The 27,945-nt window shown below is 50.1% G+C and overlaps 1 protein-coding gene across 2 annotated transcripts in view; it reads left to right on the top strand.

The window, feature by feature from the left end:
* The window catches only part of LOC121444053 (tether containing UBX domain for GLUT4), a 38,052-nt gene that overhangs the window by 610 nt on the left and 9,497 nt on the right, over window positions 1–27,945 (top strand). The window contains exons 2-7 of one of the 2 annotated variants that reach the window (XM_041645793.1): window positions 488–543; window positions 3,523–3,637; window positions 4,720–4,820; window positions 13,163–13,220; window positions 14,765–14,838; window positions 15,135–15,561. In XM_041645793.1, the coding sequence (XP_041501727.1) occupies window positions 488–543; window positions 3,523–3,637; window positions 4,720–4,820; window positions 13,163–13,220; window positions 14,765–14,838; window positions 15,135–15,561 (831 nt within the window). The remainder of the gene's footprint in view (window positions 1–487; window positions 544–3,522; window positions 3,638–4,719; window positions 4,821–13,162; window positions 13,221–14,764; window positions 14,839–15,134; window positions 15,562–27,945) is intronic. The other variant, XM_041645794.1, reaches the window with a different exon arrangement.

The following is a 27,945-nucleotide window of genomic DNA, read 5'->3' as shown; positions in this document are numbered from 1 at the left end:
TGAATCACACACCTGTTTCTTGAACCTCTGTTGTTAGGTTGCAAAAGAGCTTATTATTCAGATCTGTGTCAGGAGCCCACAGAGTGGGGAACACAGTTCAAAAATGAGGCTCTATAGTACCGAATACAGCCCCACAACCCTCTGGCAGGACCCATTTGGAGCTCGGCTCATGCAGAGAAGATTCGGGTCATGCAGCATTTGCACAGAGGCTGCCAGACCCCAGAGTGGGACAAGAGATACAAAGTAGTCCCTGTAAGGCTGTTAGTCGCCACCTAGGACCCAGAACGTGGGATCAGGGATGGACAGGCTGTGCCACACTTTGGGGAGTAAGTCAGGAAGGAGTCCCCAGTAGGAAGGGGAAACCTGACAGAATTTTTAGGTACGGTTTGCTAAGCCTTGTTGAGTGGGATGTTTGGTGGGCTGGCCTGTGTACCTGCCGTATGAGTTCTCTGGTCCACATAGGTTTTACTGTCCATTCGTCCCCTAGGTACTGGAGGACACATGCCGACGGCAGGACTTCAACCCCAGTGAATACGATCTGAAGTGAGTTTACTCAGGCTCAGCTGTGGGCTTCTCAATCCATCTGGTCTTTTTCTCAACACACAAACTGTCTCTGCTTTGGAAAAGCCTCCTTGGGTAGTTTAAAAGAAGTTTATTCTTATCCAGTTCAGAAGGCAAAGTCCAGAATCTAAGTGTCAGTATGACTATACTCCGGATGTTCTAAGGGAGAGGTGTTCTTATTTCTTTCAGCTTCTGGCTGTCCAGGTGTTCTTTGGCTTGTGATTGCGTCATTACAGTTTCTGCCATCTCTTGCTCTGCTGTGAGGATACAAGTCACTGAGTGTAGGGTCCTCTGGTTAGGTGATTCCCTTCCTTAACTTAACATCAAGAAATACCTGTACCGGGGCTGGAGAGGTGGCTCAGAGGCTAAGAGCACTGACTGCTCTTCCAGAGGACCTGAGTTCAATTGCCAGCAACCACATGATGGCTCACAACCATCTGTAATGAGATTTGATGTCCTTGTCTGATGTGCAGGCAGAGCATTGTATACATAATAAATATTTTTTTTAAAAAAAAATCTATATTTCTACCAAATAAGGTCATGCCCACAGGTTTTTAGGGGCAGGGACAATGATGTATCTTTTGGGGAGCACTTCTAACCCTATAGTGTAGGATTTTAGTTCATTTGAGTATGTAAGTTCCTGGTGGGGGTCTTAGTGCAAAGACCTGGTCGCACAGAAATGGGTAGAAACCTGTGAAGGGATTGTCATCCTCCCCCACTGTAGTTCTTCCCATCTGATTCTCCGCAGGGAATGGGGGGGCACTGATACAAAGAAAGGGGCAGGCCCTCCAACAGGTAGGTCCTCAGGGCTGAGGACGCAGGAGGGCGCATTTCATGCATGGTATTTCCCCTTGGAGAGAGAGACCTGTTTTCACAGCCTTGTTGTTTGAACACAAGAGCCCATTCTCCTGACCTTTTCCACACTGCATTCTGAGCTTTCTTTGAAAAGGTACCTGCATCAGGCGGTTCCAGGCTCCAGCTCCCATCCTGGTCATCTCACAATCACGGAGCGTGTGCTCTGAGTGGTCAGGGTACCCTGCCACAAAGCCTTGTGCCGACTCTGTTCCCTTCACCTGCCCATGGTCCATGCTGTCTGGTTGGAGTCATGATTATAATTTGAGTCAGTTCCTCTACAACACTTTGTCCCAGCCTCTCCTTTCCATTCACTGGCTGTAATTTGTTTAAGAAGTGCTGCCGCTGTCCTGACTGGTGCCCGGCAGTGAACATAGTGAGGGGCCTTCTCTCTGCCCGTCGCTGTCAGCTCGCAGGCCTATGGCAGCTTGCAGTTTTGAGCTGTGCTGAGGACCGGGGTCAACAGTGTCTCCTTCTCAGTTCTGCTTTTGTTTCTCTGGTTTCTTTTTCTTTTGCGAGACAGGGTCTTACCGCCTCTGGCTGAGCTGGAATTCATTGTGTAGCTCAGGCTGGCTTTGATCTCACAGAGATCCTCCTGCTTTTACCTCCTGAGTATTGGGATTAAAGGTGTTGCCCCCACACCTGGCTCATTCTCAGTTCTTCCAAACACCCTTGGACTTTATAAATAGGTCACAGTCGCCAAAACTGCTATTCCCAACAGTGTCTTGAGTTTATAATGTGGGGCTAGTTACTTTCTGTATTCAAAAGTGGTTGGCGATAAATGATATATTCAAATTCCACACAGATGTATCTATCTAATTCTGTGGTTTCCTCCTAAATGTTCATTAAAACAGAGTCAGAGTCTGAGCCCTGTTGTCCTCTGTAGTCCTCAGGTGGCCCATGCACGTCCTCTAGGCAAGGCTGTTCCACTTTGTGCGGTGTGGGAGCTGTAGGCTGGATAGTTGTTCTCATTCCCGGAGAGTCTTGGGATGAGAAGGAACAAGGTTAGGAAGGCAGCTGGGTAGGCTGCGGCTCTTTCCCCAGGGATGGCATTGACCAAGCTTCTCTCCCTTCTTGCCTGCTCTTCTCATCCAAGGGGCAGGTAATAGCCTCCTGGTGACTCCTACTGCGTTGCCAGGAGCCATGTACCAGATCCAAGAGTCACCTTTGTGTGTCCTGAACTGTCATTGACTCTCCAGTTTTGAGCTGAGCTCTCTGGAAAGGGCAAACATCTTGGAGGCTGCTTCCAAGATAATGTCTGAGTCTCCACTGATGCTTCTAGATCTGTTGGTCCTTGGGTGCTTCTGAGAAGCCATACGTTTGAAGCCCCTACAAGCCCTTGGAGCCTCCCTGCACACTAACCCCTCATGGTGTAAGGCGGAGAGGTGATGGCTAATGTGACTTTGTATCTTGCCTGGTTTCACTCTGAATTTCTGTAAGGACATCGGACTGGGCCGTCACCCTCCTGTGCTTGTTTCGTGCTTCTCTGGGTAGCAGCAGGCGGAGTGATGGACTGGGATATATTTCCTGAGCCAGAGCAACATTGGCAACTGGAACGACAGGATTCTTAGGTGGAATTTTATTGGTCTTGCTTGAGACAACTTTCTTTTTTCTTCCTATTTTATACATAATTGTGTATGGTCCATGCATGCCCAGCGTGCCTGTGGAGGTCAGGACGCTTGCTGAAGTCAGTTCTCTTCCGTTACCACTGGCTGTCACCCATCACATAGGGATTTTTACGGGTCAAGGTTTCCAAAAGTCCAGGCTGGCCTCCAATTCTCTACATACTCAAGATGATCTGATCCTTCTGTGTCTTAGTACTGGGGTTACAGGCATGCAATCCTACCATACCAGGGTTGTACAGTGCTGGTGATTGAACCCAGAGCCTCACGCATATTAGGCATATTAGACATTCCTGAGGGTCAGCTCTCAGGCCAGCATGTGCTGCAGTATCTCTAGGTACCACCCTCACCTGTGGATAGGCTCATCCTGTTGTATTCCCCTCTGTATCCCTGCCAGTCCTGTGCCTCTCTAAAGCTCTGGGAGCTGAGGGAGCAGTCGGCAGGGGCTGCGTCCTCAGGGGTGTCTGTGCTTGTGTCTGTTGTGCAGGTTTCAGAGGACTGTGCTTGACCTCTCTCTCCAGTGGAGATTTGCCAACCTGCCTAACAATGCCAAGCTGGAGATGGTGCCTGTGTCCCGGAGCCGCGAGGGGCCTGAGAACATGGTAGGTGTCCAGCTGTGAAGCCCAGTGGCACTGCCCCTCTGCCTCTGCCGGCCTTGTGGAGCAGGGGATGGCACCGCCATGGGCTGAATGGGAGCAGTGCCGAAGCTTTGCCTACGGGTCTGAGAAGGACTGGAGGTCGAGACAAGTTCTGAGGTCCATTCTCCCTCAGTTAAGCCAAAGCTACATTTTCTGCTTGAATAACTCAGGACTGGGAGTGAAAAACTTCTCCTTTATGCAGGTGGTTTTTGTGTGTGTGTGTTTTTGTGTTTTGGTTTTGTTGGGGTTTGTTGGTAACACTGTACCAGCTGGGTGTTTCTGCTCAGAGATCCTGAATTGCCCTACGGACGTGGCTGACAGACACTTGCTTCTCACTCAGTCTCTTTAGAGCTCTTGCTGGGTCTCAGCTGCAGCTTTGCCCTGCTGACATGATCTAGAGCAGTTGCAACCCCTTGGGGAATCAGGTGACCCTTTCACAGGGGTCATATACTAGATGTCCTGCATATTATATATTTACATTATGATTCATAACTGGCAAATTTGTGGTTATGAAGTAACAATGGAATAGTTTTATGGTTGTGGGTCACGTGAGGAACTGTGTTGATGAGTTGCAGCATTAGGAAGGTTGAGGACTACTGCTGGAGGGGGTTGTAGCTCATGTGTTCCTCGTTGAAGGTACGGTTGCTATGAGACATACAAAAGTGGTGTGCTCAGTAATAAGCAGAAACTTAGAAAACGCCAGGTGTCAGTCCTCTGTGCTGTGTGTGCAATAGTCTGCCCTGAAGTTGGGGACATCTCACAGGATGCTGGGGCTGGGTCGGGAAGCAGCTCTTCTTTGGTCTCCCAGAGAGGCTGCACAGTGCTGTCTGTGGCTGGGGGTAGTGGTAAAGGGGGCATTTCCGTGATGGCTCACTGATGTGCAGCCTTTTCCTTGGTGGTATAGCCCTCCTGGGAAGCCCCCTCAGGCATCACACCCCTCCTCGGTATTTGTGTCCAGGAGGTGGGGAGGGCCTGGCTCTGGGAATCTGGGTCTGCTGGGATAGTGTGTTTCTTCCTAATTCGGGGCTAATCTCTCACCTCTCCAGGTTCGAATTGCATTACAGCTGGATGATGGCTCCAGGTTGCAGGACACTTTTTGTTCCCGCCAGACACTCTGGGAGCTCCTCAGCCATTTTGTACAGACCAGGTGAGCTCTGGCAGGCAGATCCCAGGCTCTTTCCCGCCCCCTCCTGGCAGAGGTCTGAAACCCACACTGTGCTTCTGGCTCTGGCTTTTGCAGTCCTGACTGAATGGAGGTGCTCGGTTGAAGGTCTTGGCAGCTTAGCTTCCAGGCCCGCTGGCCTTTTATCTTCCAAAGAGAGCAAAGGTGTTCCTCCATCTTTGTCGGGACTCAAAAGATCCCAAGGACTGATGAACTGCAAAGGGAAATGAAATGTCTCCCAATGCCTGTGTAAGATCTGTGTTTTGAGGATCCTTGGTTAGAATGAGCTTGTTGCTGTGACATTGCTTTATACAAAGAGTTCTGATATGCGTCTGTAGTTCTTGTTGTTAATAGTGCAAACGCTATTCTGAAGTGTGTAAATAGTGTTTAAGTGCGCTCTGTGGGACAGGAGTCTGTCTGTTTTTGTTATTGTTGCTTTTTTTTTTTCTTCAAGACAGGGTTTCTCTGTGTAGCTCTGACTGTCCTGGAATTTGCTCTGTAGACCAGGCTGGCCTTGAACTCAGAGATTGGCTTCCCTCTGCCTCCTGAGTAGTGGGAATAAAGGGTTATTCACACACACACACACACACGCACAGATACCTCGCCACAAGTCTGACAAGCATGCTAGAAGGAGTAGTATTTGCTGTATGACTGTAGGTGAGTCACGGCCCTTCCTGGGTCTGTGCCCTCATTTGAGCCATGGCTGTGTCTGGACAAAGTAGGCTAATGTGTCTGGTGCAGCGAGATGTGGCCTGGCACAGTGCTCTGTGTGTGTGGGAGCACGACTCTGGATCTGATGCCCACGGTGGCCCCACGGGTGAAGTGTGCCTGGCTGTAGCAGCACCTGACTGCGGTGGACAGGAAATGCCGAGTTGTTCCAGTGAGTGTGGTACGAGGTCTACAGGTTCCCTTCTCTCAGACTGGTGTCAGCAGCCCCAGTGGCCATGGGAATTGAAGCCAGGTCTGAAGTGGATTTAAGAATGAATTAAGGGGGCTGGAGAGATGATTCACTGATTAAGAGCACTGGCTACTCTTCCAGAGGACCTGAGTTCAGTTCCCGATACCTGACGGTAGCTCATGACTGTCTGTAACTCCAGTTCCAGGGGACCCGACGCCCTCACACAGACATACATTTGGGCAAACACCAATGCACATAAGATAGGAATAAGTTAATTATTTAAGGAATAATTGAATTGAAGTTATATGTGAGCAACTATGTAAATATGAGGTCATGTGATAGCCAGGAGAGTTGGTGGCTGTGTGGGACAGGAACTCCAGGACTTGTCATGTCCTTAGAGTGCTGGTGAGATCGCAGACACAGCTGGCTAAAAAGGGTCACTCAGGCTGTGGATTTAGTTCAGTGGGGAACATTTACCACGTGTGTATAAGACCCTGAGTTTTATACCTGGTAACATGTATGTGCATGAGGGCACACATACACAAAGCACATTCTAATGCTAGGCATGGCTCTGTCCATAATTCAGGACACTGAGGCAGGAGGCTTGTGAGTTTGAGGCCATCCTGGGTTACACAGTGAGTTACTGTCCAGCTTGGGCTATATAGCATGACTTTGTCTCCTAAAACAGGGGACGAAGACAGGAAGGCAGGCTGGCCGGATGACTGGCAGTTAGGCACGTCACCTGACTGGAGTCCTGCTGCAGCTCCGTGGGCTCCTCCCCTGGTGGCTATGGGTATAGACTGACAGTACGGGAGAATGGGGCTATTGCAGACCTGGGCTAATGTTCGGACCGGGCAGCTTGAAGCTCAGTTCTTTGGGGATAGAAGCTCCATTTCAATGGAGGGCAGAGGGCAGAGCACTCAGGGTCAGTTGGGTTGCCGGTCTTCTGTGCCAGGGCACTCACTACAAAGCAGTCCAGAGGATAGAGGCTCCAGACTGAGCCTGGCTGCAACAGAGCACTTTGCAGAACTGAAGACGAGTGTCCCTGACGGAGAGGCTTGTGTAGACCCACAGTAGGCCAAGGACCCTTATCAAGGGATGCCGTGAAATGCAGCCTGGGCATGGAAATGATTCTGTTCCCTTCCCGGGGGCACAGAAGAGTGAAGGTAGAACAGACAGCCCTGGATGTGAAAGGACCCAGGTTTACTCTGCATATCTCTGAAAGAAACTGCTGGTCTCCAAGAATGGAGACTACAGACTTCCTGCTGGAGTCCTGGGGCAGTTTTCCCCAAAGGAGCATGGGGTGGGTACAGATAAACAAAAGAGCTATAGGAAAGATGCAAGGTCCAGAGAAAATGCCTTAGAGCCAAGGCGCTGTTCTTAGGTGTCCCCCTAGGCTCATTGCAGGATCAAGACACCAAAAGTGGAGGGCTGCTTCTCCTTTAATGCGTGTCTGTCATCACAGGAGAATGAAGATGAAATGGCCCAGAGTATTTTAGGTTGCCTGTTGGTGAGGGGCTGATGGAACTGGAAGAAGTGGGAGAATTGTCCCTGTGTTCACTCTTGCCATGAGTGCAGTTGGAGACACAGATAGTAGTGTGATTCAGGAGACTGCGCAGCCCCAAGGTCAATGCCTCTGGACCCATGACAGTTAGCATGTCTGCCCATGGATATTACAGATACTTTTTAAACATGGAGTATTGGATAGGGAGTGATTTATGCCCGGCTTTCTCATGATATTATGGATTGAACCTAGGGCTTTGTGCATGCTAGGCCTGTGTTCTACCACTAATTATATCCTTAGCCCACTCTTCACTTTTTACTCAGCGTGTGTATGTACACTTGCCAATTCAGATGGATTGGCTGGCCAGTAAGCCCCAGGGACCTTCCTGTGTCTGCCTCCTGGTATTGGTATTACAGGTTTTACCCCTAGGCCCAGCTTTTTCATGTGGCATCTGGACTTAGATATTCATTTTATGTGGCAAGCATTTTCCTGTCTAAGCCATCTCACTGCCCACTCCTTTTACTTTTTGAGACAGGGTTTCACTTGTTTGCCCAGGCTGCCCTTGAACTTACTCTGTAGCCTAGGCTGGCCTTAGATGCAGAGTCTTCTTGCCTCAGACTACTGAATGTTTGCATGCTGTCTTCTGTTCCTCACGTCTTTCTTGTTTGTTTGCGATTGCCGTAAATACTTTGCTGAAGATCCTCAGTGTTCCTTCCTGCATGCTGTCTCTGTTGAGTGGCCGTGGCCTCCATTCGTCTGCCTGATGTGTGTACCTGTGCTGACAGGCCCTGCTCCTCATTGTGTGGCCTGCACAGGCAGAGCTAGAGTGGACCACTCAGCTCCCTGCCATCCTGCTTCCTCCCTCAGGATAAACTCAGAGATAGAATCACTGGACCAAGAGGTAAGACACCCATGAATTCCAGTTCTGAACTTTGAGACCTGAGCTGCTGCCCGCTCATGCCCCATGGTAGGTGCATTTCAGTGTCACAGTGAGGGCAGGGACTGTGTAGCAGGGACAGGTTCATCAGTGCATATGATGCAAAGCAAGTTCCAAGTGGGGAGTCCAAGGCTCTAGGTCTCCACCTCCTTGATGCTTCCTTGAATGCCCATGGGAGTGCCAGAGATTGGGCACTGAGGTTGTCATATTGAATATAAAGCATGCTTTGTGTATATTTGTTTGGGGGGCACTGGGTGGCTTTCTGGACTGGAAGTAGCATAGCTTTGGAAAGTGGTTCTTTCTGGTCTGAGCCACCCCCACGCAGACCACTGGGGATGCCTTGTAGGCCACATGTGCTGGTCATGGACATAACCCAGAGCTTTAGAAACTATATTAATGAAAAAGTAAAAAGAAATGTAATTAACTTGATTGATAAATTTAAGTACATCTAAAATGTTACCCTTTAAAGGTGGGTGGTGGTGGTGTATGCACTTGGGAGGCAGAGGCAGAGGTGGAGCTCTGTGAATTCAGAGTGAGATCCAGGACAGCCAGGTCTACACAGCATAGTGAAACCCTGTGTTGAAAAACAACAACAACAACAACAACAAAGAATGTTATCCTTTGAACATGTAATCAGTTGAAAATTAGGTTATTTATGATTAGAGGCTTTTGAGAATTTATTTATTTATTTGTTGGGTTTTTTTTTTTTTTTTTGAGATGGGATTTCTCTGTGTAACCCTGGCTGTCCTGGAACTCACTCTAGACCAGGCTAGCCTTGAACTGAGGAATCTGCCTGCCTTCTCCTGCCTCTGCCTCCTGAGTGCTGGGATTAAAGGCATACACTGCCATGCCTGGCTTGAAGATTTGCTTATTTCTGTTTTTCATGTTTTTGTCTACATATATGTGTATATATGTATGTATGTATATATGTATGCTTGGTATACATACACATAACTGGATGTTATAGATGGTATCATCCATAACTCCCCTGGAACTGGAGTTAACAGATACTTGTGAGCCACCATGTGGGTGCTGGGAACTCAATCCAGGGCCTCTGCTAGAGCAACAGTGCTCTTAACCGCTGAGCCGTATTTACAGACCTGGAATGAAATTGTTGAAATTTGAGAATCTTACTTAGAGCTCCGGCCAGCCCTAGTTGCTGCCTCAAGCACTAACCAGGCCTGCTGTCTACTTCTCTGGTCGCTGACTCTGATGTCTGGTGATCACTGGCCACCCAGATGTGCCCATGATTGCTTTAGGGTCGTATGCTGGAGCACCGTCCAGTGGTTGGGCAAGACACAAATGGAAACATGAGTGTCCAAAGGCTATAGGAGTGGAGATTAAGAATGTGTGGGGCTTTCTTTGTAGCGTGACCCAGGCCTCCTGCTGTGAGTCAGAATTTACCACAAGTCCGGAGGTCCTGCGGCTTCCACTGAGCCCGCATGGGTGTGTAGTCAGTAGGGCCAGTCCAGCAGGCCACATCAGGCAAGTGGTCACCAGGAAGTGTTGAGTAAGACAGATGAGAGGGGGTGTGAGGGGCTGGGAGGACATGAACTGAAGGGTGTGCCTTGGAACACCCCAGGACTCGGGCAGGTTCAGACTCTGCCTGTCTGCGCCCCCAGGCTGCTCTCTGAAGTCTGCTTGGGAACAGGGTGGTGATTTGTTTGTTTGTTTGTTTGTTTTGTAAGTGTTGTGAACTCAGTGCAGAGGGGACTCGCCCTCAATAGGTCCTCTTCTCCGCACCTGTCCTATGTAGCCCAAGCCCTTTCTCGGTCCCGTCCCCCCCCCCCAGCTCTTGAGTGATTAGCTACAATTCTCAGGAGAGCTGGGAGATTTGGGGGGTCCACAGGGTATGACACGTGGCGAAGACTGTGGGTGAGCACAGCACTTCTGGGGCTCTGAGGTCAAGCCCTGTGGCCATATTCAGGGTAGATTTGGTACCAGTGGGTAGCAGCTCAGCTCCTGGCTAAACTATCTGGGTAGGACATAAAGCTTCCTTCCTTAGACTTGTGTAGGCTCAGTTGTCTGGGCCTCCTTGTTCCTCTAGACAGAATATGAGCCCAAGGGGTTCCACTGTCACTGGGCCCTGGTACCTCGTGCTCTAACGACTTGACTTCACCCTAAGAGGGCACCTAAACCAGAAGCCATACTACCTGTGTGTCGTTCTTGTATTTGGGGACATGGTAGTGCCAGGCTTTCCTTGGCAGCGCTGATGTTAACACTGTCCTGTGTTAGTGAGGTCTGAACAGATGACGTATACACACATTGTAGACGGTGCTTGTCCCCAACATATAGTGCTCTCACTAGGAGCTGAGCCCCAAATACCCAGACTCTCCACCCCTGAGGGGACAATGAGCTTTGTGGTGGGTGAGGCATGCTTCTGAAGCCATCAGCAGTGGCATCTCTGTCCTGCCAGGGGAGGCTTGCTGGTCTTGGAGACCTTGCTTGATACCATTAACACTTTCCCTTGTGCCTAGGGGCACCTCTCATGTGGGTGAGCAGGCTCCATAGACGCCGTTAGCCACCCTCTCCCCCGTGGTACATTTCTCCTCTGGAGCTTGATGTCCTGTGGCTCAGTCTAGCCTGGGGGGAAAGGGTAGACCTGTGAAGTCTGTGGGGCGTGATGGTGTCCCCACTAGTGTATGAGGGGATGTCTTCCAGTCCCACCACCAGGACTGGCAGCTCTGCTTGCTAGGCAGGGGTGGCAGGCCTGGAAGCTATTTTGGCTGCCCCTTCCTGGGCCTGTGGCCACATGGCATGTTTACACACTGCTCCTCTCAGACTGCACGAGGGAATCTGATCTGCCCACTGCTTGCTCTGGAGAAGCTGCACATCCAAGCTGGCCACTGTCTGATAACTTGATGTTGGACTCTGTTCCCCATCTGTGGTTTGTTATCCTATAATACCCAGGTAAGGGCTCCCAGAGGGATACTGCATTGACTATCCCTTTGCTGCTAGTTTGGGTATTCAGGGTCAGGTGACCAGGTAGAATGGCCTTCTTGCAGGAGTGTGTTGTGTGTCTGGTATCTGGGAGGCAAAGTCTCTTAGTGTTCTTGTCTTCCTTCCCAGTCTGTATCTTTGTTCTGTAGCCTGTCGTCTTGGTCCAGGAAGGGTATTCTCAGTACAGGGACACAGTGACTCGTGTGAAAGGCCCTACAGTTCTGCTTGGCCTTGTATGGAGGGGATACCCACATGTCGTACACATCCTCTGAGACAGAAGCCTGGCTTGCAGGGTGGGCTTTGTGGTCTCCTCAGGCTCTGTTGTTGTCTTGCTATCCCGGCAAAGCCTCTGGAGACAGGTGAAGCAACAGTGCTGGGCCTTGTCAGGAAGGGCAACTCTCCAGGAGTGGGGACATAGCAGGGCAACCCCAGAGCTGAGTACCTGAGTACCAAAGTGACACACAGGCTGCAGAGGTCTAGTGGGCTTGGGCTCAAATGCTCATCTGCTTGTCTGCTGTCCTTGCTGTGGGTTATGGGTCTGAAACTCAGTCCTGTGCTAAAGCTTGGGTTTTGTTTTGTTTTGTTTTTGTTTTTTAGGTTTTTTTGTTTTGTTTTGTTTTTTTCACCAATGCCAGGTTCATACCTGTGGCCCTGACCCAAAAGAGCTGTGTTTGGCACATGTGTGCCCCAAAGGTCCTTTGAGCACTTGGGGTTGATCACGGTTTCCAAATGATTAATCCGTCCTGTACATGTGTCTTATATCTAGGCTCCTCACATGCTGGCTTCTACCTCTCCCTGCCCTGCCCTGTCCAAGCCAACACTGACCTAATCCTTGCTTCCTGACTTCTGGCCACCAGCTCGGTTCCTCGTGACTCTGCTCATTGTCTGGGCCATGATGGCCATGAGACCTGGCTGCGGTGTGGCCCTTACCCACGGGCCCAACTTCTCCCTGTCCCTTTGGAAAGCTTGTTTTTACTAAGGTCTGAGATGGGACCTCTCGATAAGAAACTAATCCTGTTCCTTTGTCATGGGCACTGGCAGAGGAGATGCTCAGGACCTGATTAGTTATTTTGTGTGTCAGCAAAAGGTGTGTGTGTGTGTGCGTGTGTGTGTGTGATTTACTGTGCTTGGGTCCAGCCAGTGCTCTCTGGGTGCTCCTTGGGGTTCCATGTTCAGAGTGACAATATGTGGAGAAAAGAGAAAGGGGCCAAGTGCTTGGCCCTCAGGGCATTGTTTGAGGTCGATAGAGATGGTAGAGAATGGAGAGTGGGGGTAGTGACTGCTGTGTCTGTCATCTGTCTGGGGTGCTCCCCAGCCCTTTTCTGCTCTCTGCCTTGTCAGTGGAGCTGAGTGCTGTGTGTGACTGTCTGTTTTGGGTAACTGTCACCTTGGGAGCTAACCCTGTAGACATCTGGTTGTGCTTCATAAAGGGGCAGTGCTTCCACTCTGTGTCCAGGCACAAATGGGACCCTTGTGCTTTCCAGCGAGGACACGGTGGAATCCAGTGCAGTTCAGTCCTTGGGACACTGGGTCAAGTCCCAAGCTGTCGGCCATTATTTCAAATTGCCTGTGGGTCGAGAACTCTCTAGCCCTTCTGGGAGACTGCTCCCCTCCCTCAGTCCTACTGTTCCTCTGGGGTCTGGGCTCATGGACTAGTTCATGGCAGTGTGTATAGCCTTGGGAATCTAGGCTGCTTACAGTCTGCTGAATGGATCTGTGTCCTGAGCTGCTCTTGGTGTCAGCTCCAGACTCAGGACCCTCCGGACTGCTTGGAGGTTTTCTCCTTCAGGCTCATGTCGTGTGGTGGCCTTTTGGCTGGAGGGGTTAGGAGGAATCTTTGGCCATGTGCTGATGACTGAGGTTGCTCTTGGGACTCCATGTAGCCCTTGGCGGCTTCCTTCCGGAGGTTATGGGAGGATATAAGAGAGAGTTAGAAAGGCTGGGGCTGGCTTCCAGAGGTCTCAGGCCCTGAGCCTGGATCCCTACAATTTCCAAGATGCTGGGTTAGGGGCCCTGAAGTCGTGATGTTTTCTTTATTCTTTCTACAGGGAGCGTCTGCAGCAGCTGGGGGAGAGGACCCCCATCTGTGTGTACATGAGGGATGAGGTAGGTGTTGGCCATCGATTGCTCTCCTGCACTCCCGCAGCCCAGCCCACTTTCCAACCTGGAAACCTCACTGACTTGAGTCTTCAAAGCAGTGGCGGGAGCAACAGCTCCTGAAAGCATGATGTGTTCTGGGGAAAAAAGCGGAACAGCCGGCTCCACTGGAAGCCGACCGCGGCCGCCTGGGCTGCTCCTGAAACCTCCCTCAGTGCCCTGTTTGTTTTTTCAGCTTCTCTCAAAGCCGGAGAGTCACAAAAGTGGTTTCATTTTAGTAAATATTTGCTTTGCTCAATGTTTTGATCTTTCTCAAAACCGAGTACAGCGTGGTGCAGGCAAAGCCGGCCCGCCAGCCCCGCCCGCCACCGCGAGGACCCTCCTAGCCCAGGTCCCCTGACCTCACAGGGGCTTTTTGTTTCTTCCTGGCCCAGTGCCTTGTCCTGGCTTAGGCAAAGGCATGCAGTTTCTGCGGGTCCTCAGGAAGGCCCTGGGGTGGGACAGGGCTTTCTCTGTTATCCCCATTTGAGATTCCTCACCCCAAGGCCATGTGGGGCATGGGGAACTGTGAAGGGTGCCGGAGGCTGCTCTGACCACACTCTTCCTGTGAAGAGATGGACCACGGGGCCCCAGGGATCCCAGCCTGATCATCCTGCCTGGCCACATACTCTGGGTCTCATGCTATGCATGGCTGTCTGCCCTTGTGGACAGCTCCTCAGAGGGCCAGCATTGGTTCAGTGGGTGTGGCCAGTCTTGCCTGAGCCCTCTGCCCTGAACCAAGTTGTCAGAAGTGACTTGGGAGAGGGGAGGACCTAGACAGACTGGACAGTGTTTCTGAAGTAGCTGAGGCTGGCGATGGTAGAGCCATTGTCACAGTCAGACGGTGTGCCGACAGGGCTCTGTCATCCCGGTCAGGCCCTGCTTTCTGATTTGGGGCTCCTACAGCTCAAAGAGTTTTGAAGAGTGGGTGCCACCACCTTGCCTTCGGTCTACCAGACAGGGTGGACTCTCTTTGTGGCCTGGTAGACACCTGTGTGGTACTGAGAAGGACCTGATGCAAGGGATCTGTATGTCTGGAGCCCCCAGGGTCAGGTTGCCTGCTGCCTCTTGCCCATTGTTGTCAAGGGTCTCGATGCCCACTGGAGTTTGGTGGCCTGGGGCTACGACAGGTTAAGAATTCACAAAGGTACTGGGGGCCCAGTGGAAATGCTGGCCAGTGGCGGCTGTGGAAGCTGGAGCTCAGGGAGTCGTTGGGAGGATGGGGCCTGCAGTCTGCCCTCATCCCCAAGATGCTGGCCAAGGAGTCATCTGTGAGTCTTCAGTCTCCTGTCCCTGAGCATGGGATTCTGGGTTGCTGGACATCCTCAGTTAGTCTGCTCTCTCTAGACACAGTGGGCTCAGTGCACAGCCGAGGAGACAGACGGTCAGCGGGTCCTCACCAGCTTCAGACCAGCTGCACACAGACCTTGGTGATTTCCCTGGGGGATTTGACCAACCAGGGCTCAGTAGGGAAGGATCCAGCCGGGGGCCTGTGTGTCCTTTGTTTTCTACAGGTGACCGGTAGAGCTGCCCTGCAGAGCACGACGCTGCAGTCCCTGGGCCTCACGGGTGGCAGTGCCACCATCAGGTAGGGGCATCGGAGTCTCTAGGCGTGGGGAAGGGAACTAGGTGTGGCCCGTGCCTGTAATCCCAGCCCTTCAGAGGCGGAGGTGGAGGTCCTGGATGGGGAGATATGGGAACTGGGGTTAGGAGTGTGGGTGGTGCTGCCCTCTTGGTGCTCGGTGTCCACAGCTGCCTGCAGGGACCACTCCTCCCAGCCTTTTTCTCTTTTCTCCTCTGGAGAGAGAAGTGGATTTCAGAAGGGACCCTGAAGGAGGGAAGGACCACTCTATGGTGTTAGACTCACTTTTTTGCTTCTCCCAGGTTTGTCATAAAGCAGTGTGACACCACGGGCAAACAGGAGCCCGTTGCAGTCAGGAGCAAGCCCCCAGGAAGTCCAACCTCCTCCATGTCAGCTGACCAGGCATCTAGCAGCCCCTTGCTTCCTTTGAACTCTGGGGAGTTCAGCAGGGGAGACCTGAACCATCAGGGTGATGTAGGCACCTCAGGGAGCAGCCTTGAGAGTGGCCCAAAGCCAGCAGATGCTCGGGCAAAGCAAAGCACAAAGGAGTCTGCATCCGCCCCGTTTGTTCCCTTCTCTGGTGGGGGTCAGCGGCTGGGGGGCCCTTCTGGGTCCCTTCGATCTCTGACATCATCTGCCAAGTCACCCAAGTCTTTCTCTGGCCCTGGGGGCCCTTCCAAGCCCAAGAAGTCAAAGCCTGGTGAGGAGCCCCAGCAGGAGCCTGAACCGGTAAGAAGTAGACTGAGCCCCAGGGCTTTCTCCCGACCAAAACTGAATGCTGGCCATAGGTTTGCAGGCATCTCCTGGGAACAGGGCTATTCTGTCTGGGCTTCCCATTTACGTGTGTGGAGCAGTGGACCTGCCCATATCAGCACCAGCATGCTTGTGCCACCCAGAAGGTTCGAAAGGGTGACTGAGAACAGCAGCAACCCACCTTCTGCCTGGTTGAGAGGCTTGGATAAGGCGAAAGTGGCACTGAGTGTTGGTTGTCCCAGGCTTGGCATCTTTCCTGGCATCTTCCTGTTGCTGGGCAGCAGGTTTGAGGCATAGATGGTGACTGTGTTAGGTAGGAGTGGATTGTGTAAGAAAGGCAGAGAAAGTGTATGGATTGGGATATCCATAACCTCATGGAAAGTCTACACTTCTGTGGGGAGGAGAGGAGAGAGCGGGAAATGGCCCGCCCGGTGGTCCCTGGGCTAGAACGACTCGGCTCGTGCAGTGCTGCTTCCTATCTGGTGGGCTTTCTTGAGGATGAGCTCACTGCTGTGCTGGGTTCCCATTGCAGCACACGGCCATCTAATTAGTTTTGCAAAACAGTTCTTTATCGTTTTTTCCTGTTTTTTTTTTTGTTTTTTGTTTTTTTTTTTTTGAGACAGGGTCTTTCTGTGTAGTCCAGGCTGGACTTGAACAGAGGGAATGGAAGATGCACCACCATGCCCGGCGGAGCTCTTTATCTTAATTCTGTGTCCATCTTTGAGCTGCAGGTGTTGCTGTCACCTTCACCCCATTTGTCCATGGTTCTCTTTATCAGACCATGCTGGTAGTGAATTATTCCTGCTACCCCTCAAAGACTGGAAGAATACTTCTGAATCACTCTTAATGGACAGTTGAAGGGCTAGGATGTGGCCTTGTGAGCACCTTTCCCAGCCTGTGGTGGCGCTCATACCAGAGACTACCTTTGCACCATATGTGGGTGTGAAGGTCCATGCCATGTCAGTGTCCAGTCCCTCTGTCTTTCCCGCATTGGCTGATGGCCCTGTCCAGCAGGAGGACATTGTGTTCCTGCTCTCAAAGCTGGTGTAGTTTTCTGTTTGGCTCCTATTTAAAACTCTGTAGCTTAGACAGAAGCTCCCACTGACTTCTTGGAAAGTGGAGTGCCGTGAGTGCTCCCATCTGCACACACTTCCTGGTCCAGCTGTGGCATTTGCTTGTCCTTAGGTCCTCTGGGCAACCCCAGAGCGCCCTATATGAGTAAAACTCCACTGAAGGTTTCCTTAGATGCCTTCCTGGACTGTCAGCTCAGCTTCCTCACAAGCTTGTCCTAAGAAGGGCCCAGTCTTCCAGAGTCCAGCCAAGCACGACTTCATTCTCAAGACCTGTGGTTTCTTGTGTAAGGGCTGGAGAGGGTCTTTCTCTGGCTAATACATTGCCTGAAGTTATCTCTGGGCCAGGCTATGAGGTGGCCACGGCCTAGAGCCTTGTGTTTGGCTTCCTAAAGGAAGACAGCTGTTTTAGAGACAGGATTATTTATTTATTTTCCTAAAAATTTTCAAATTACTATTACTATTTTTTGGGGGTTTTGTTTTGTTTTGTTTTTTAATGACAGGGTTTCTCTATGTAGCCTTGGCTGTCCTGGAACTCGGTCAGTAGACCAGGCTGCCCTTGAATGCACAGAGATCTGTCTTCCGAGTATTGGGATTAAAGGTGTGTGCTATCACCACCCAGCTAGAGTTATTGTTTTTTAAAGACAAGGTCTCATTATGCAGCCCTGGCTGGTATGAACTTGCCATGTTGATCAAGTTGGTCACTTCACTCAGAGAGCTATCCCTATCTCTGCCTCCTGAAACCTGGGATTTATGGTATGTGCCACCACACCCAGCTATTTTTTCATGTGTGCACATGTATGAATGCATGTTTTGTAAGTACATAGGCACAAGTGTGCATGGTATGGGTGTGGTATGACTAGGTAGGCACTGTGTACTCAGGCTTGTGAAAGCCTGAGTGGATGTCTGGAGTCAACGTTGATCGATTTGCCACCTGATTCATTGAGTCAGGGTTTCTCAATCTGCCTAGATTATTCTGGAGATCCCTGTCTCTGCCATTGGAGACTGGAATTATAGTTGGGCTGTCATACTCCCCTGGTGACACTCCCCCTTCCCCCGGTCAAAGACAGGGTTTCTCTGTAAAGCCTTGGCTGTCCTAAAACTCATTCTGTACATCAGGCTGGTCTTGAACTCAGAGATCCACCTGCCTCTGCCTCCTGAGTGCTGGGATTAAAAGTGTGTGTCACATCTGGCATTTTATGTGGGTCCTGGGGACCTGAGATCCCATCATGCTTGCTGAGTGAGTGCCGTAACCACTAAGGCTTCTCCTTAGTGCCTTTGTTTTTCCTTTTTGAGATGGCTCTTGAGCATGTAGGCAGGGTGACCTTGAATTTATGACGCTCCTGTTTCATCCATTCAAGTGCCACCAGACTTGACTTGATATGAGTTTCCTGCCTGGGATATCCTAGCAAGGCAGCTTCCTGGTCCTCAGACCCAGCCCCTGGACCCAGTCTGGAACACAGGTGTGGACAGTGTCCACACTCTCTCCAGAGTAGCCCTGCTCTTACTGTGCCCCCTTTCCCGGTGGTGCTAAGACACCGCAGGGCTGCTGTTATACTGTTGTTAGTGTTAACGTGGAGACAGGCTGACAGGGCGTATCTCCACCGTCCAGGCCTATGGTTTTCATTCAGGTTTGCTCTGGGTTGGACACAGATAATGACAAAGACCTCACCTGGCGTTAGGGAGGGAGTCTCCTGGGGTCATCCACTGCCTTTGTACCTTCTGCACTTTGCCTCTTTAGCCCTCTCTTCCCCTACTTTGGCCTTCTCCAGCATCCTGTGTGGTTTTTTTCGGGGGAGGAAGGGCTCCTTCCTGTGATTGATGGATGTACGCTCTGTGATATGATCCTACACACTTTGGATGCTGACAATATCTTGACATGGTTCACACCAACCTGCAGTCTTATAGCTCCTCAGTGCCTTGGGCTGTTGGCTACATCTAACAGTTGCCAAGGAGATGAGTGTAGAGTGAGTGTGTATGTCTGTTAAAGCTATATTTTACCTATCCATCCATCCATCTGTCCATCTATCTATCCATCCATCCATCCATCATCTATCTATCTATCTATCTATCTATGTACTATTATTATTATTATTTGTGGTTTTTTTTTTGAGACAGGGTTTCTTTGTAGCTTTGGAGCCTGTCCTGGAACTTGCTCTGTAGACCAGGCTGGCCTCGAACTCACAGAGATCCGATGCCTGCTACTGCCTCCTGAGTACTGGGATTAAAGGCATGCACCACCACCACTCGGCTTATTTTTTTATTATTATTATTATTATTGATAGTTTCTCTATGTAGCTTTGGAGCCTGTCCTGTTTTGTTGTTTTCTTTCTTTTTTTAAATTGATTTTTATTGAGCTCTACATTTTTCTGCTCCTCTCTCTGCCTCTCCTCTCCCCCCTTCAAACCTCCCCCAAGGCCCCCCTGCTCCCAATTTACTCAGGAGAATCTTGTCTTTTTCTACTTCCCATGTAGATTAGATCTATGTAAGTCTCTCTTAGTGTCCTCATTGTTGTCTAGGTTCTCTGGGATTGTGGTTTGTAGGCTGGTTTTCTTTGTTTTATGTATAAAAACAACCTATGAGTGAGTACATGTGATAATTGTCTTTCTGTGTCTGGGTATTTTGTTGTTTTTTTTTTTTTTTTCAATATAGGATTTCTCTATGTAACAGCCCTAACTGTCCTGGAACTTGCTCTTGTAGACCAGGCTGACCTCAAACTCACAGAGATTTGCTTGCCTCTGTCTCCCGAGTGCTGGGATTGAAGATGTGCACCACCACCAGCAGCTGTTTTTTTAATCTATCTATCTATTATCTGTCTAACTGTCTGTATGTCTACTATCTAATCTATCATTTTTTAAATCTACCTACCCATCCATCCATCTATTTATTTATTGTTTTTTTTTTTTTTTTTTTTTTTTGAGGCAGAGTTTCTCTGTGTAACTTTGGAGCCTGTCCTGTCCTGGAACTTACTCTGTAGATAATGCTGGCATTGAACTCACAGAGATCCTCTTGCCTCTGCCTCCTGAGTGCAGGGATTATGGGCGTGTGCCGCCACCGCCTGGCTTATATTTTATTTGTCATTGTGTATGTATGTGTTTGTGTGTATGTGCATTTTGAGTAAGCACCCATGAGCCCAGAAGAGGGCACTGGATCCTCTGGAGCTGGATTGTAGATGGTTGTAAGCTGTTAGACATGGGAGCTGAGAATCAAACTTAGGTCCTTTGCAAGAGCAGTGAGCACTCTTGACTCCTGAGTGCTTAGAGTTGTGTCCCCTACCGCTTTATCTTTGTATTGTGGTTGAATACACCCTCCGCAAGTTCTTGGCACTTGAGCTTTGCTTTCGTGCTGTGGGTGTCCCCAGCTGCTCTGCTGAGTCTGACATGCCAGGGTGTAACTGAGTCTGTGTGACTGTGGGTGTCCTCAGCCGCTCTGCTGAGTCTGACATGTCGGTTGTGATGTGGTGGTGTCCTTTATTGCACAGCAAGTCCAGATCTAGTTGCTCGGGCCTGTGGAACCTTTGTTCTTGATCTTTGTGCTTTCAGAGTTATCAGGTGATGTTTTTGGCTTTGTTTCCTTTGACTCCATGGATTAATTTTGGTCCTGTGTACAGAGTATGAGATAGAATTCGCTGGGTTTCCATTGAGTGTTTTGTTCTAACCCGTTTCCCAAAACGGTCTTCAGCTACACAGCTTCCTACTTGCTCAGTCCCAGTGACATCCAGGCTGCTGGTCTCCCTCCAGTGGCTCCCTGCTGGTTCTCACTGACGCTCATCTTGGAATGGTTGCCAGAGCGAGTCTCCTCTTGCCTCTCTTTGCCAAAAGTGACATGTCTCTTCAAGGGCTTTATCCTTTCAAATAGTTTTCAGGATGTTAGCCAAGTTCCTGAGAAATTGCTATTGGACATTGCATGGAGCTCTGTTGGGTTTCTGTTTACTTTGGGGAGAACTGGTCTCTTTATTGCTGTGTCACCTCGGCTGTGGACGTCACGTTTTCTTCTGTGCAGTTGTCTTGTTCTGTCTTTTAATGTAGGACTTGGACACTTGAGATTATTTTTTGTGGTGTGCTGAATAGTATCAGAGTTCCTGCTACACTATCACAGATGGCCCCTTTATTAATAATGTTCAAGAAGTCTGTCTGCATTTCTTTTGGGGTCTCCGTGGTCCCCTTGGACTGTTTCTTATGTGTCAAGTCCATCTTGTCTCTAGTCTCTGGTGTTCTTTGAGTCATGGCAGTCATAAAGGAAGCCTTGCCTTGGCCTAGGGGAACATTCTATGGCTCCACTGTTAACAACCTTTCTCAAGGTAAGGGCGTTACTCCTGAGTTTTCTAAGATGTTTCTTTTCAGATATAGGTGCTGAGGTCTGCGGGTGGCCTTTTTCTTTTTTGATTTTTTGAGGAGGAATCTCTCTGTGTAATGTTGCCTGTCCTGGAACTCACTCTGTAGACCAGGCTGGCTTCAAACTCACAGAGATCCACCTGCCTCTGTCTCCTGAGTTCTGGGATTAAAGGCGTGAGTCACTATGCCTGGCTTTCAGGCAGTTTTTTCTGCATTGATGGTGGGTCTTTGAGTACTAACTTCTTCAGCCCTCACACTTGAGATTTGGGGTAAATGTGGGTCAAGTCATTCTTGCTTTTAGGGCTAATTGCCAGTGATGTGTTTCATTTTCAGCCACATATAAGTTTAACTGTTTATTTTCCACCTTTGCATTTGTAGTCATAGGGGTGACAGGCTGTGGGTTTTTTTTGTCTTTGTTTTTGTTTTTTCTCTTTTTCATTCTTTGTCCAACCTGGGAATCAAAAAAAGTATTTGATATTAACTGGGGTGGTCCCTGTCCGTGCCCTGATGTTGTGTGACCTTTCCTGGGGAGTGTGTAGAGCAGTTTATCCATCCCATATATAGCCCTGAACAAAGGGATGAGTCCTTCCAAGCCCCTCGGTGAAGGGTTACAAAAGGGAGAGCGATGTATCACAGAAACGTTCCACCTCAGCATGGGTCAGCTATGGGAGCTGCTTCAGTGGAGTCCCAGTTTCTCTTAACATTCCACCTTCTGTATACTCTAACACCTCTCAAGACTTCACTACAGTGGGATGGTGGACTGCCAGGAGAGGGTCTTGTGACTCCTCCTCACTCAAACAGCAGCCCCTACTGCCATTGCCACAGAGGCATTGCTGCTTTTTCACTGCCATGGCTGCTGGGCACAGCTCTGCTCCAGGATGATCTGTGGCTGTGCTACACAAGAGCAAACAGTTGTGCCCTGACTCTCAAAAGTAGTAGTGGTTACAAAAGAGGGACATCCGTCTTGGGAGGTCAGCGGTGCAGATTACCGATGTGATGTGGGTGGTCGCATGGCATCATGGAGTGGCCTCTTGGGGCCCTACCTCTTTGTCTTGCTGTCCCTGCCTGGGTTCTGTCTGGTGGCATCCTCTAACCACATATAGAGCCCCACTGTCAGGCTGCCTAAGCCTCCACTCCTCAGCATCCGTGCAGAGTGAGATGATCAAGGCCCCTGTGGGCTTCGGAGGAGGTAGGTGAGGCCATGGCAGCCCTAGTGCAGGCTGGAGACCAAAAGTGCCCAGTGTCGGACATGGGGAGGAAGTGAAAACAGCGTAGCTGGAAACAGCGTAGCTGGCCCAGAGGCAGACCTCGCTTTTAGTACTTACCCTCCTTTCCAAAATCTTCTGCTGGTGTTAGGATACTGACAGTCCCCTTTGTAAGCTGGGTGAGAGTGACTTTTTCATTTGGTGATTTTCCTGTCCGTGGAGCTTTATTTTATTTACTTATTTGTTTATTTACTTAGTTAGTTTTTAAAGACAGTTTCTCTGTAGTTTTGGAGCCTTTTCTAGAACTAGCTCTTGTAGATCAGGCTGGCCTCGAACGCACAGAGATCCGGCTGTCTCTGCCTTCCAAGTGCTGGGATTAAAGGTGTGTGCCACCACTGCCCGACTGAGCTTTATTTTTATAAAAACAAACAAACAAACAAAAGCCCCAAACTTCCCACTTCTTGGAGAGCACTTCATCTGATGATGAGTTTATCCTTATGGCTAATCTTTGTCCCGCCTTGTTTCCTGTGTGTGCCGCCAAGGGGACCGAGTACTGAGGCCAGACCTCCCTGTGTCCTGGAGGTGTGCTGTATGCTTTGGTCCTGTTGAGGCCTCTCGGCCCGTGGCTCTGAGGACTTTTCATGACTTGGGCGAGGGCATGATAGTGTGTATTAGAACACAGGGCAAGGTGCTTTGAGTCCACTACTGTGTAGCTGTCACTGCTGCTCAGGGATATTACCTAGGTGGCCTGTGGCTGGGTCACAGTGTTGGTGCCAGCAGCCTGACTAGCTCCTACCTAGACATTTGTGGTTGGGGCTTTCTCTCCTGCTCCCTCTCACCACACCTGAGAGGGCTGAGGGAGAGGCGGCTGTATCCATAGGGGTGAGGGGCTGGTTACCTGTATCCATAGGGGTGAGGGGTCACTTTTGTTGATCTTGTTAGTGCCTTGCTTATCTGTTTGTTCATGGTGGCCTTGAACCCAAAAGCTTCTCTTGTAGAGTAACTCATCCTGGAACTAAGAGGATGGTGGCACCACCTGTCTTCTCCCTTAGGAACCGTGGAGACCATTAGGAACACTGTGGAGTTTGACTAGTATGGAGTTCCTGGGTCCAGAGTCAGATGTGGTGGGTAGAGATAGCTGGTTCCAGGGTTGTGGCCGTCTCTGTGGTTTAAGGGGCAGGGTAGCTGTGTCCTGCCACCTTAATATTGCCAGCCTTCAGCTCCTTCTCCCTCCATGCCAACCGGACCCCATTTCCTGCACTGGGCAGTGGGTGCAGCAGTTCAAAGCAGCTGTCCGAGTCCCTGTCCCTGTGCCAGGGTCCCAGCACAGCCCTAAGCACTGAACCCAGGGCGCCCAGCCAGCGGGGGTTGTCCCATGGCGGGTGCGTGTGCTCTGCCTGAGCTTCTCCTGCCTTTGATCTGGGAGCCTGGGCAGCTGATTGATTGTGGAGCGTCCCCCGCCCTCTGCCTTGCGCTTCTTGTCACCAACAGCCCCACACCCAGAGGGCTGGCTGGCCACATGCATCTGCTTTGTGTCCCTCCTCAGTCTTGGGGGGGAGGGGGACGGGAACAAAACAGAACTTTTTTGGGGAACTTCAAAGGTACACTTTAGTAATCAAAAAGAGTTTCCAAGTTTCCCATTAATGTTTTGCCTGTGTGTGGTTTTTGGATTTAAATAAAGACTCAGAAGAAAGAGACAGGATAAAATACAGGCAGGTCCTCGCTGAGGCCCGGGATGGTTCACAGAGCCCGGCGGTTCCTGCCTTTGATGTCAGACATTAATTATTAGAAGGTAGTTTTACTGGCGATCAGAACCGGGCTCTGGGAGAGGCTGGGGCTGCCCGGCGCCCCCTGGCCATGTCCTTTGAAGTCCCTCCACAGCCCAGGAGGCCGCCCTGTAGCTCTAGCTCACTTGCAGGCCGATCACAGCACACACACCCCCATGCCTGCAGCCTCCCCAGCAGCTGGCACGGGGGGGGGGGGGCAACGCTGATCAAAGGCCCTGGGTCCTCCTGGGCAGGACTGACTGCCCCTGGCCTGCCTGCCCCTCCCCCTCTGGGGATTTCCTTCATGTCTGCCCCACATGCCCTGCTCACACAGTCTGGCCTTCACCCTCTGCACCCTGGGCTGGTGACTAGTTAGTACTAATGGGGCTGGAAGAACTCTGTAAGGGGGTCTGGGAAGTATAAAGTGGGTTGTTGTACCAAACTCAGTGAGAACACCCATCTGGACCCATGAATGTTGAACAGGGCAGGGCAGAGTGGCAGGTGTCTGTGGATGGCTGGAGTCTGGTGCCCATGGATGGGGGACTCTGTGTTGCTATTATCTGCCTTAGGGGCTCCTGTTTCTGTCATCTCCATAGACTGGCCATGGGCCCTGCTGTGCTTGGGTATTTATGGATAACCCTCAGGCTATGAGGGCTAACCTCAGTTCTTTTGAGAGCTGCAGGCCATGCCTTAATTGGAAAGACCACTGAGGTTTGCTGGCAGATGGTTCAGAGACTTTGCAGGGGCCAATTGAGTGTCTGGGTTTTTGCTTGTTTGTTTTGTTTTAAAGATTTTTATTTGTATTTATTTAGGAACTAAGGTCTTATTATGTAGACTTGGCTAACCTGGAACTTACTACGTAGACCGAGCTAGTCTCAAATTCACAGAGATCTACTTGCCTCTATCGCCTTCCTGAGTGCTGGAATTAAAGGCATGTGCCACCATGCCCAGCTTATTTTTATCTTCAATAATGTACATGTGTGCATGTCTGTGTGTGGGTATGTGTACACGTGTGCAGTGCCCACCTATGCCAGAAGAGGGCGTGAGATCCCTGGAGCTGGAGTTCCAGGTAGTTATGAGCCATCCAGTGTGAGTTCCCTGCAAGAGCAGTGCATGATCTTAACTGCCAAGGATCCCTCCGAGTTCCCATCTCCAGGGCTGCTGCTCACTGGGCACGTCGGGTAAGGAATAGTCTCCTTGTTCTATCTAACCTGGGCTCTCAGTCTGTCTTATGTGCTTGCTCCAGTGTTCAGGCCTGTCTTGGAGGTTTATCTTTTGTTATTGTTATTTGTTTGGTTTTTTTTTTTTTTTTTAGACTGGGTTTTACTATGGAGACTTGACTGGCCTGGGACTCACTATGTAGATCAGGCTTGCCTTGAACTCATAGCGGTCCTTCTGCCTCTGCCTCCTGATTACTGAGATTAAAGATGTGCGCCACCAGACTGGATCCCAGGAGCAGCTTCACTGGTCTAGCTGATACTTTTCGGGAGGTGATAGATGCTCCAAATGCTCAGGTTCCTGTGCTGTGGCTGACTCTTTGCAGCTGTGTTCTTGCTGTCCTCCTCCTCCTCATCATCATCCTCATCCTCATCCTCATCCTCATCATTGTTATCATCATCATCATCCTCCTTATCATTGTTATCATCCTCCTCCTCCTTATCATTGTTATCATCATCATCCTCATCCTTATCATTGTTATCATCCTCCTCTTCCTTATCATTGTTATCATCATCATCCTCATCCTCATCCTTATCATTGTTATCATCCTCCTCCTCCTCCTTATCATTGTTATCATCCTCCTCCTCCTTATCATTGTTATCATCATCCTCATCCTCATCCTTATCATTGTTATCATCCTCCTCCTCCTCATCATCATCCTCATCCTCATCCTCATCCTTATCATTGTTATCATCCTCCTCCTCCTCCTTATCATTGTTATCATCCTCCTCCTCCTTATCATTGTTATCATCCTCCTCCTCCTCCTTATCATTGTTATCATCCTCCTCCTTATCATTGTTATCATCATCATCCTCCTCCTTATCATTGTTATCATCCTCCTCCTTATCATTGTTATCATCATCATCCTCATCCTCATCCTCATCCTTATCATTGTTATCATCATCATCCTCCTCCTTATCATTGTTATCATCATCCTCCTCCTCCTCCTTATCATTGTTATCATCATCCTCCTCCTCCTCCTCCTTATCATTGTTATCATCATCCTCCTCCTCCTCCTTATCATTGTTATCATCATCCTCCTCCTCCTCCTCCTTATCATTGTTATCATCATCATCCTCCTCCTTATCATTGTTATCACCATCCTCCTCCTCCTTATCATTGTTATCATCCTCCTCCTCCTCCTTATCATTGTTATCATCCTCATCCTCATCCTTATCATTGTTATCATCATCATCCTCCTCCTTATCATTGTTATCATCCTCCTCCTCCTCCTCCTTATCATTGTTATCATCATCATCATCCTCCTCATCACCACCACCATCATCATCCTGATCATTGTTATCATCCTCCTCCTACTACTCATCATCCTCATCATCATCCTTATCATTGTTATCATCATCCTCATCACCACCACCATCATCATCACCACCATCATCATCCTCATCATTATTATCATCATCCTGATCATTGTTATTATTTATTATGGCTTTTTCAATACAGGGTTTCTCTGTATTAACTCTGGCTGTCAGGGCTCTATAGACCAGGCTGGCCTTGAACTCAAGAGATTTGTCTGCCTGTGCTTCCTGAGTGCTGAGATCAAAGGCATGCACCACCATGCCTGACTATGCTCTCTTCTTTTAAAAAGGCTTTGGTCACATCCACAGTAGAGAAGCTAAGCTGTCAGTGTCGTGGTGTGGAGTGGTCATAGGTGTCTTGGCGTCTTGGAGAAGAGCCAGCCGCACTCGCCTGTGCCATCCCCAAGCCTACGTCGGTCTGGCCTCTCGCTCTGGCACAGCTGCCTCCTGCTGTGCTGTCCAGGACCTTTGATGGTGTCCATGTGCTCAGGCGCCTCCTTACCAAGGGTGGCTGAGCCCTGTGAGTAACGCAGAGGTCTGGCCTGCGTCCCTGTTGTAGTGATTCATTTAGGCTCAAAGCCTCAAGGGGAAACGCTTCACATTCTCGCTCACCAAAGCCATTGTCAGCGCCGGCTGGGCTGAGGAAGAGCAAGCCAAGGGGGCAGGCGGCTGCTGTTCATAGGGAATCTGGAAAATCTGAGATCGAGGTCATCTCTAAATAGTGTTCACATTTTTTTTTTCATCTGTCATCATGTCCTGGAAAATCACTGTCAAAAGAGGAAACTTCAGCCGGCCCGTTTCTGACAGGAGTAACCCTGTGGCCACCAGACCCCGCTGTGACTGGCCAGGCCAGGCTATGTTGAGCCTTCCTCCCAAAGACTCTCTGCTTGGCCTGGTCCTTTACTCCCGACTTCCCACTGACCTTGTAGTGGCTCCAGCCTGGACACTGTCACAGCAGGTACCCACCTGCTTCTCAGGGGCTCTCCTGTGCCTCCTGTGTCCTAGCTGCTTGGAGTCTGGGGTATGGAGCTATGGGAGGCTGCTCAGCTCCTCTGGATATTTCCTGCCCACCTTGCCTGACTGTTGTCTTCCTGGGTTCCATGGAATCAATGCCTCCTTCCTGTACAGACTTTAGCAAGGGGTCTTCTATCCTGATGTCCATCCGTCACTGCCCCACAGACACAGGGAGGTCATCTGCCCTCTATGTCTGTACTCCCAAGCCAACTCTTCCTCAGACACTCTGTGCCTCAGTTTCTTTACCAGTCACATAGCAACCATAATATGGCCTGACCCTGTCGGCTTATTCTGAGGACTTGGGCCCAGCGTGCACGCACCTCCTGGGGAGAGGCTCTTTGGGAGGTCCTTCACATTGAGCTCCCTATCCCTCAGTAGACTGTGTGACTGGCGTGGCCTTGGGAGCCTCCTGCCCCAGCATCTCATGATTATCAGGA

The sequence above is a fragment of the Microtus oregoni genome, unplaced genomic scaffold, assembly GCF_018167655.1.
Source record: "Microtus oregoni isolate MIOR12 unplaced genomic scaffold, Mior012 000117F_ref0000505, whole genome shotgun sequence".
NCBI lineage: Eukaryota > Metazoa > Chordata > Mammalia > Rodentia > Cricetidae > Microtus > Microtus oregoni.
The sequence above is the reverse complement of the archived record's forward strand: the minus strand, read 5'-3'. Positions and strand labels throughout refer to the sequence as shown.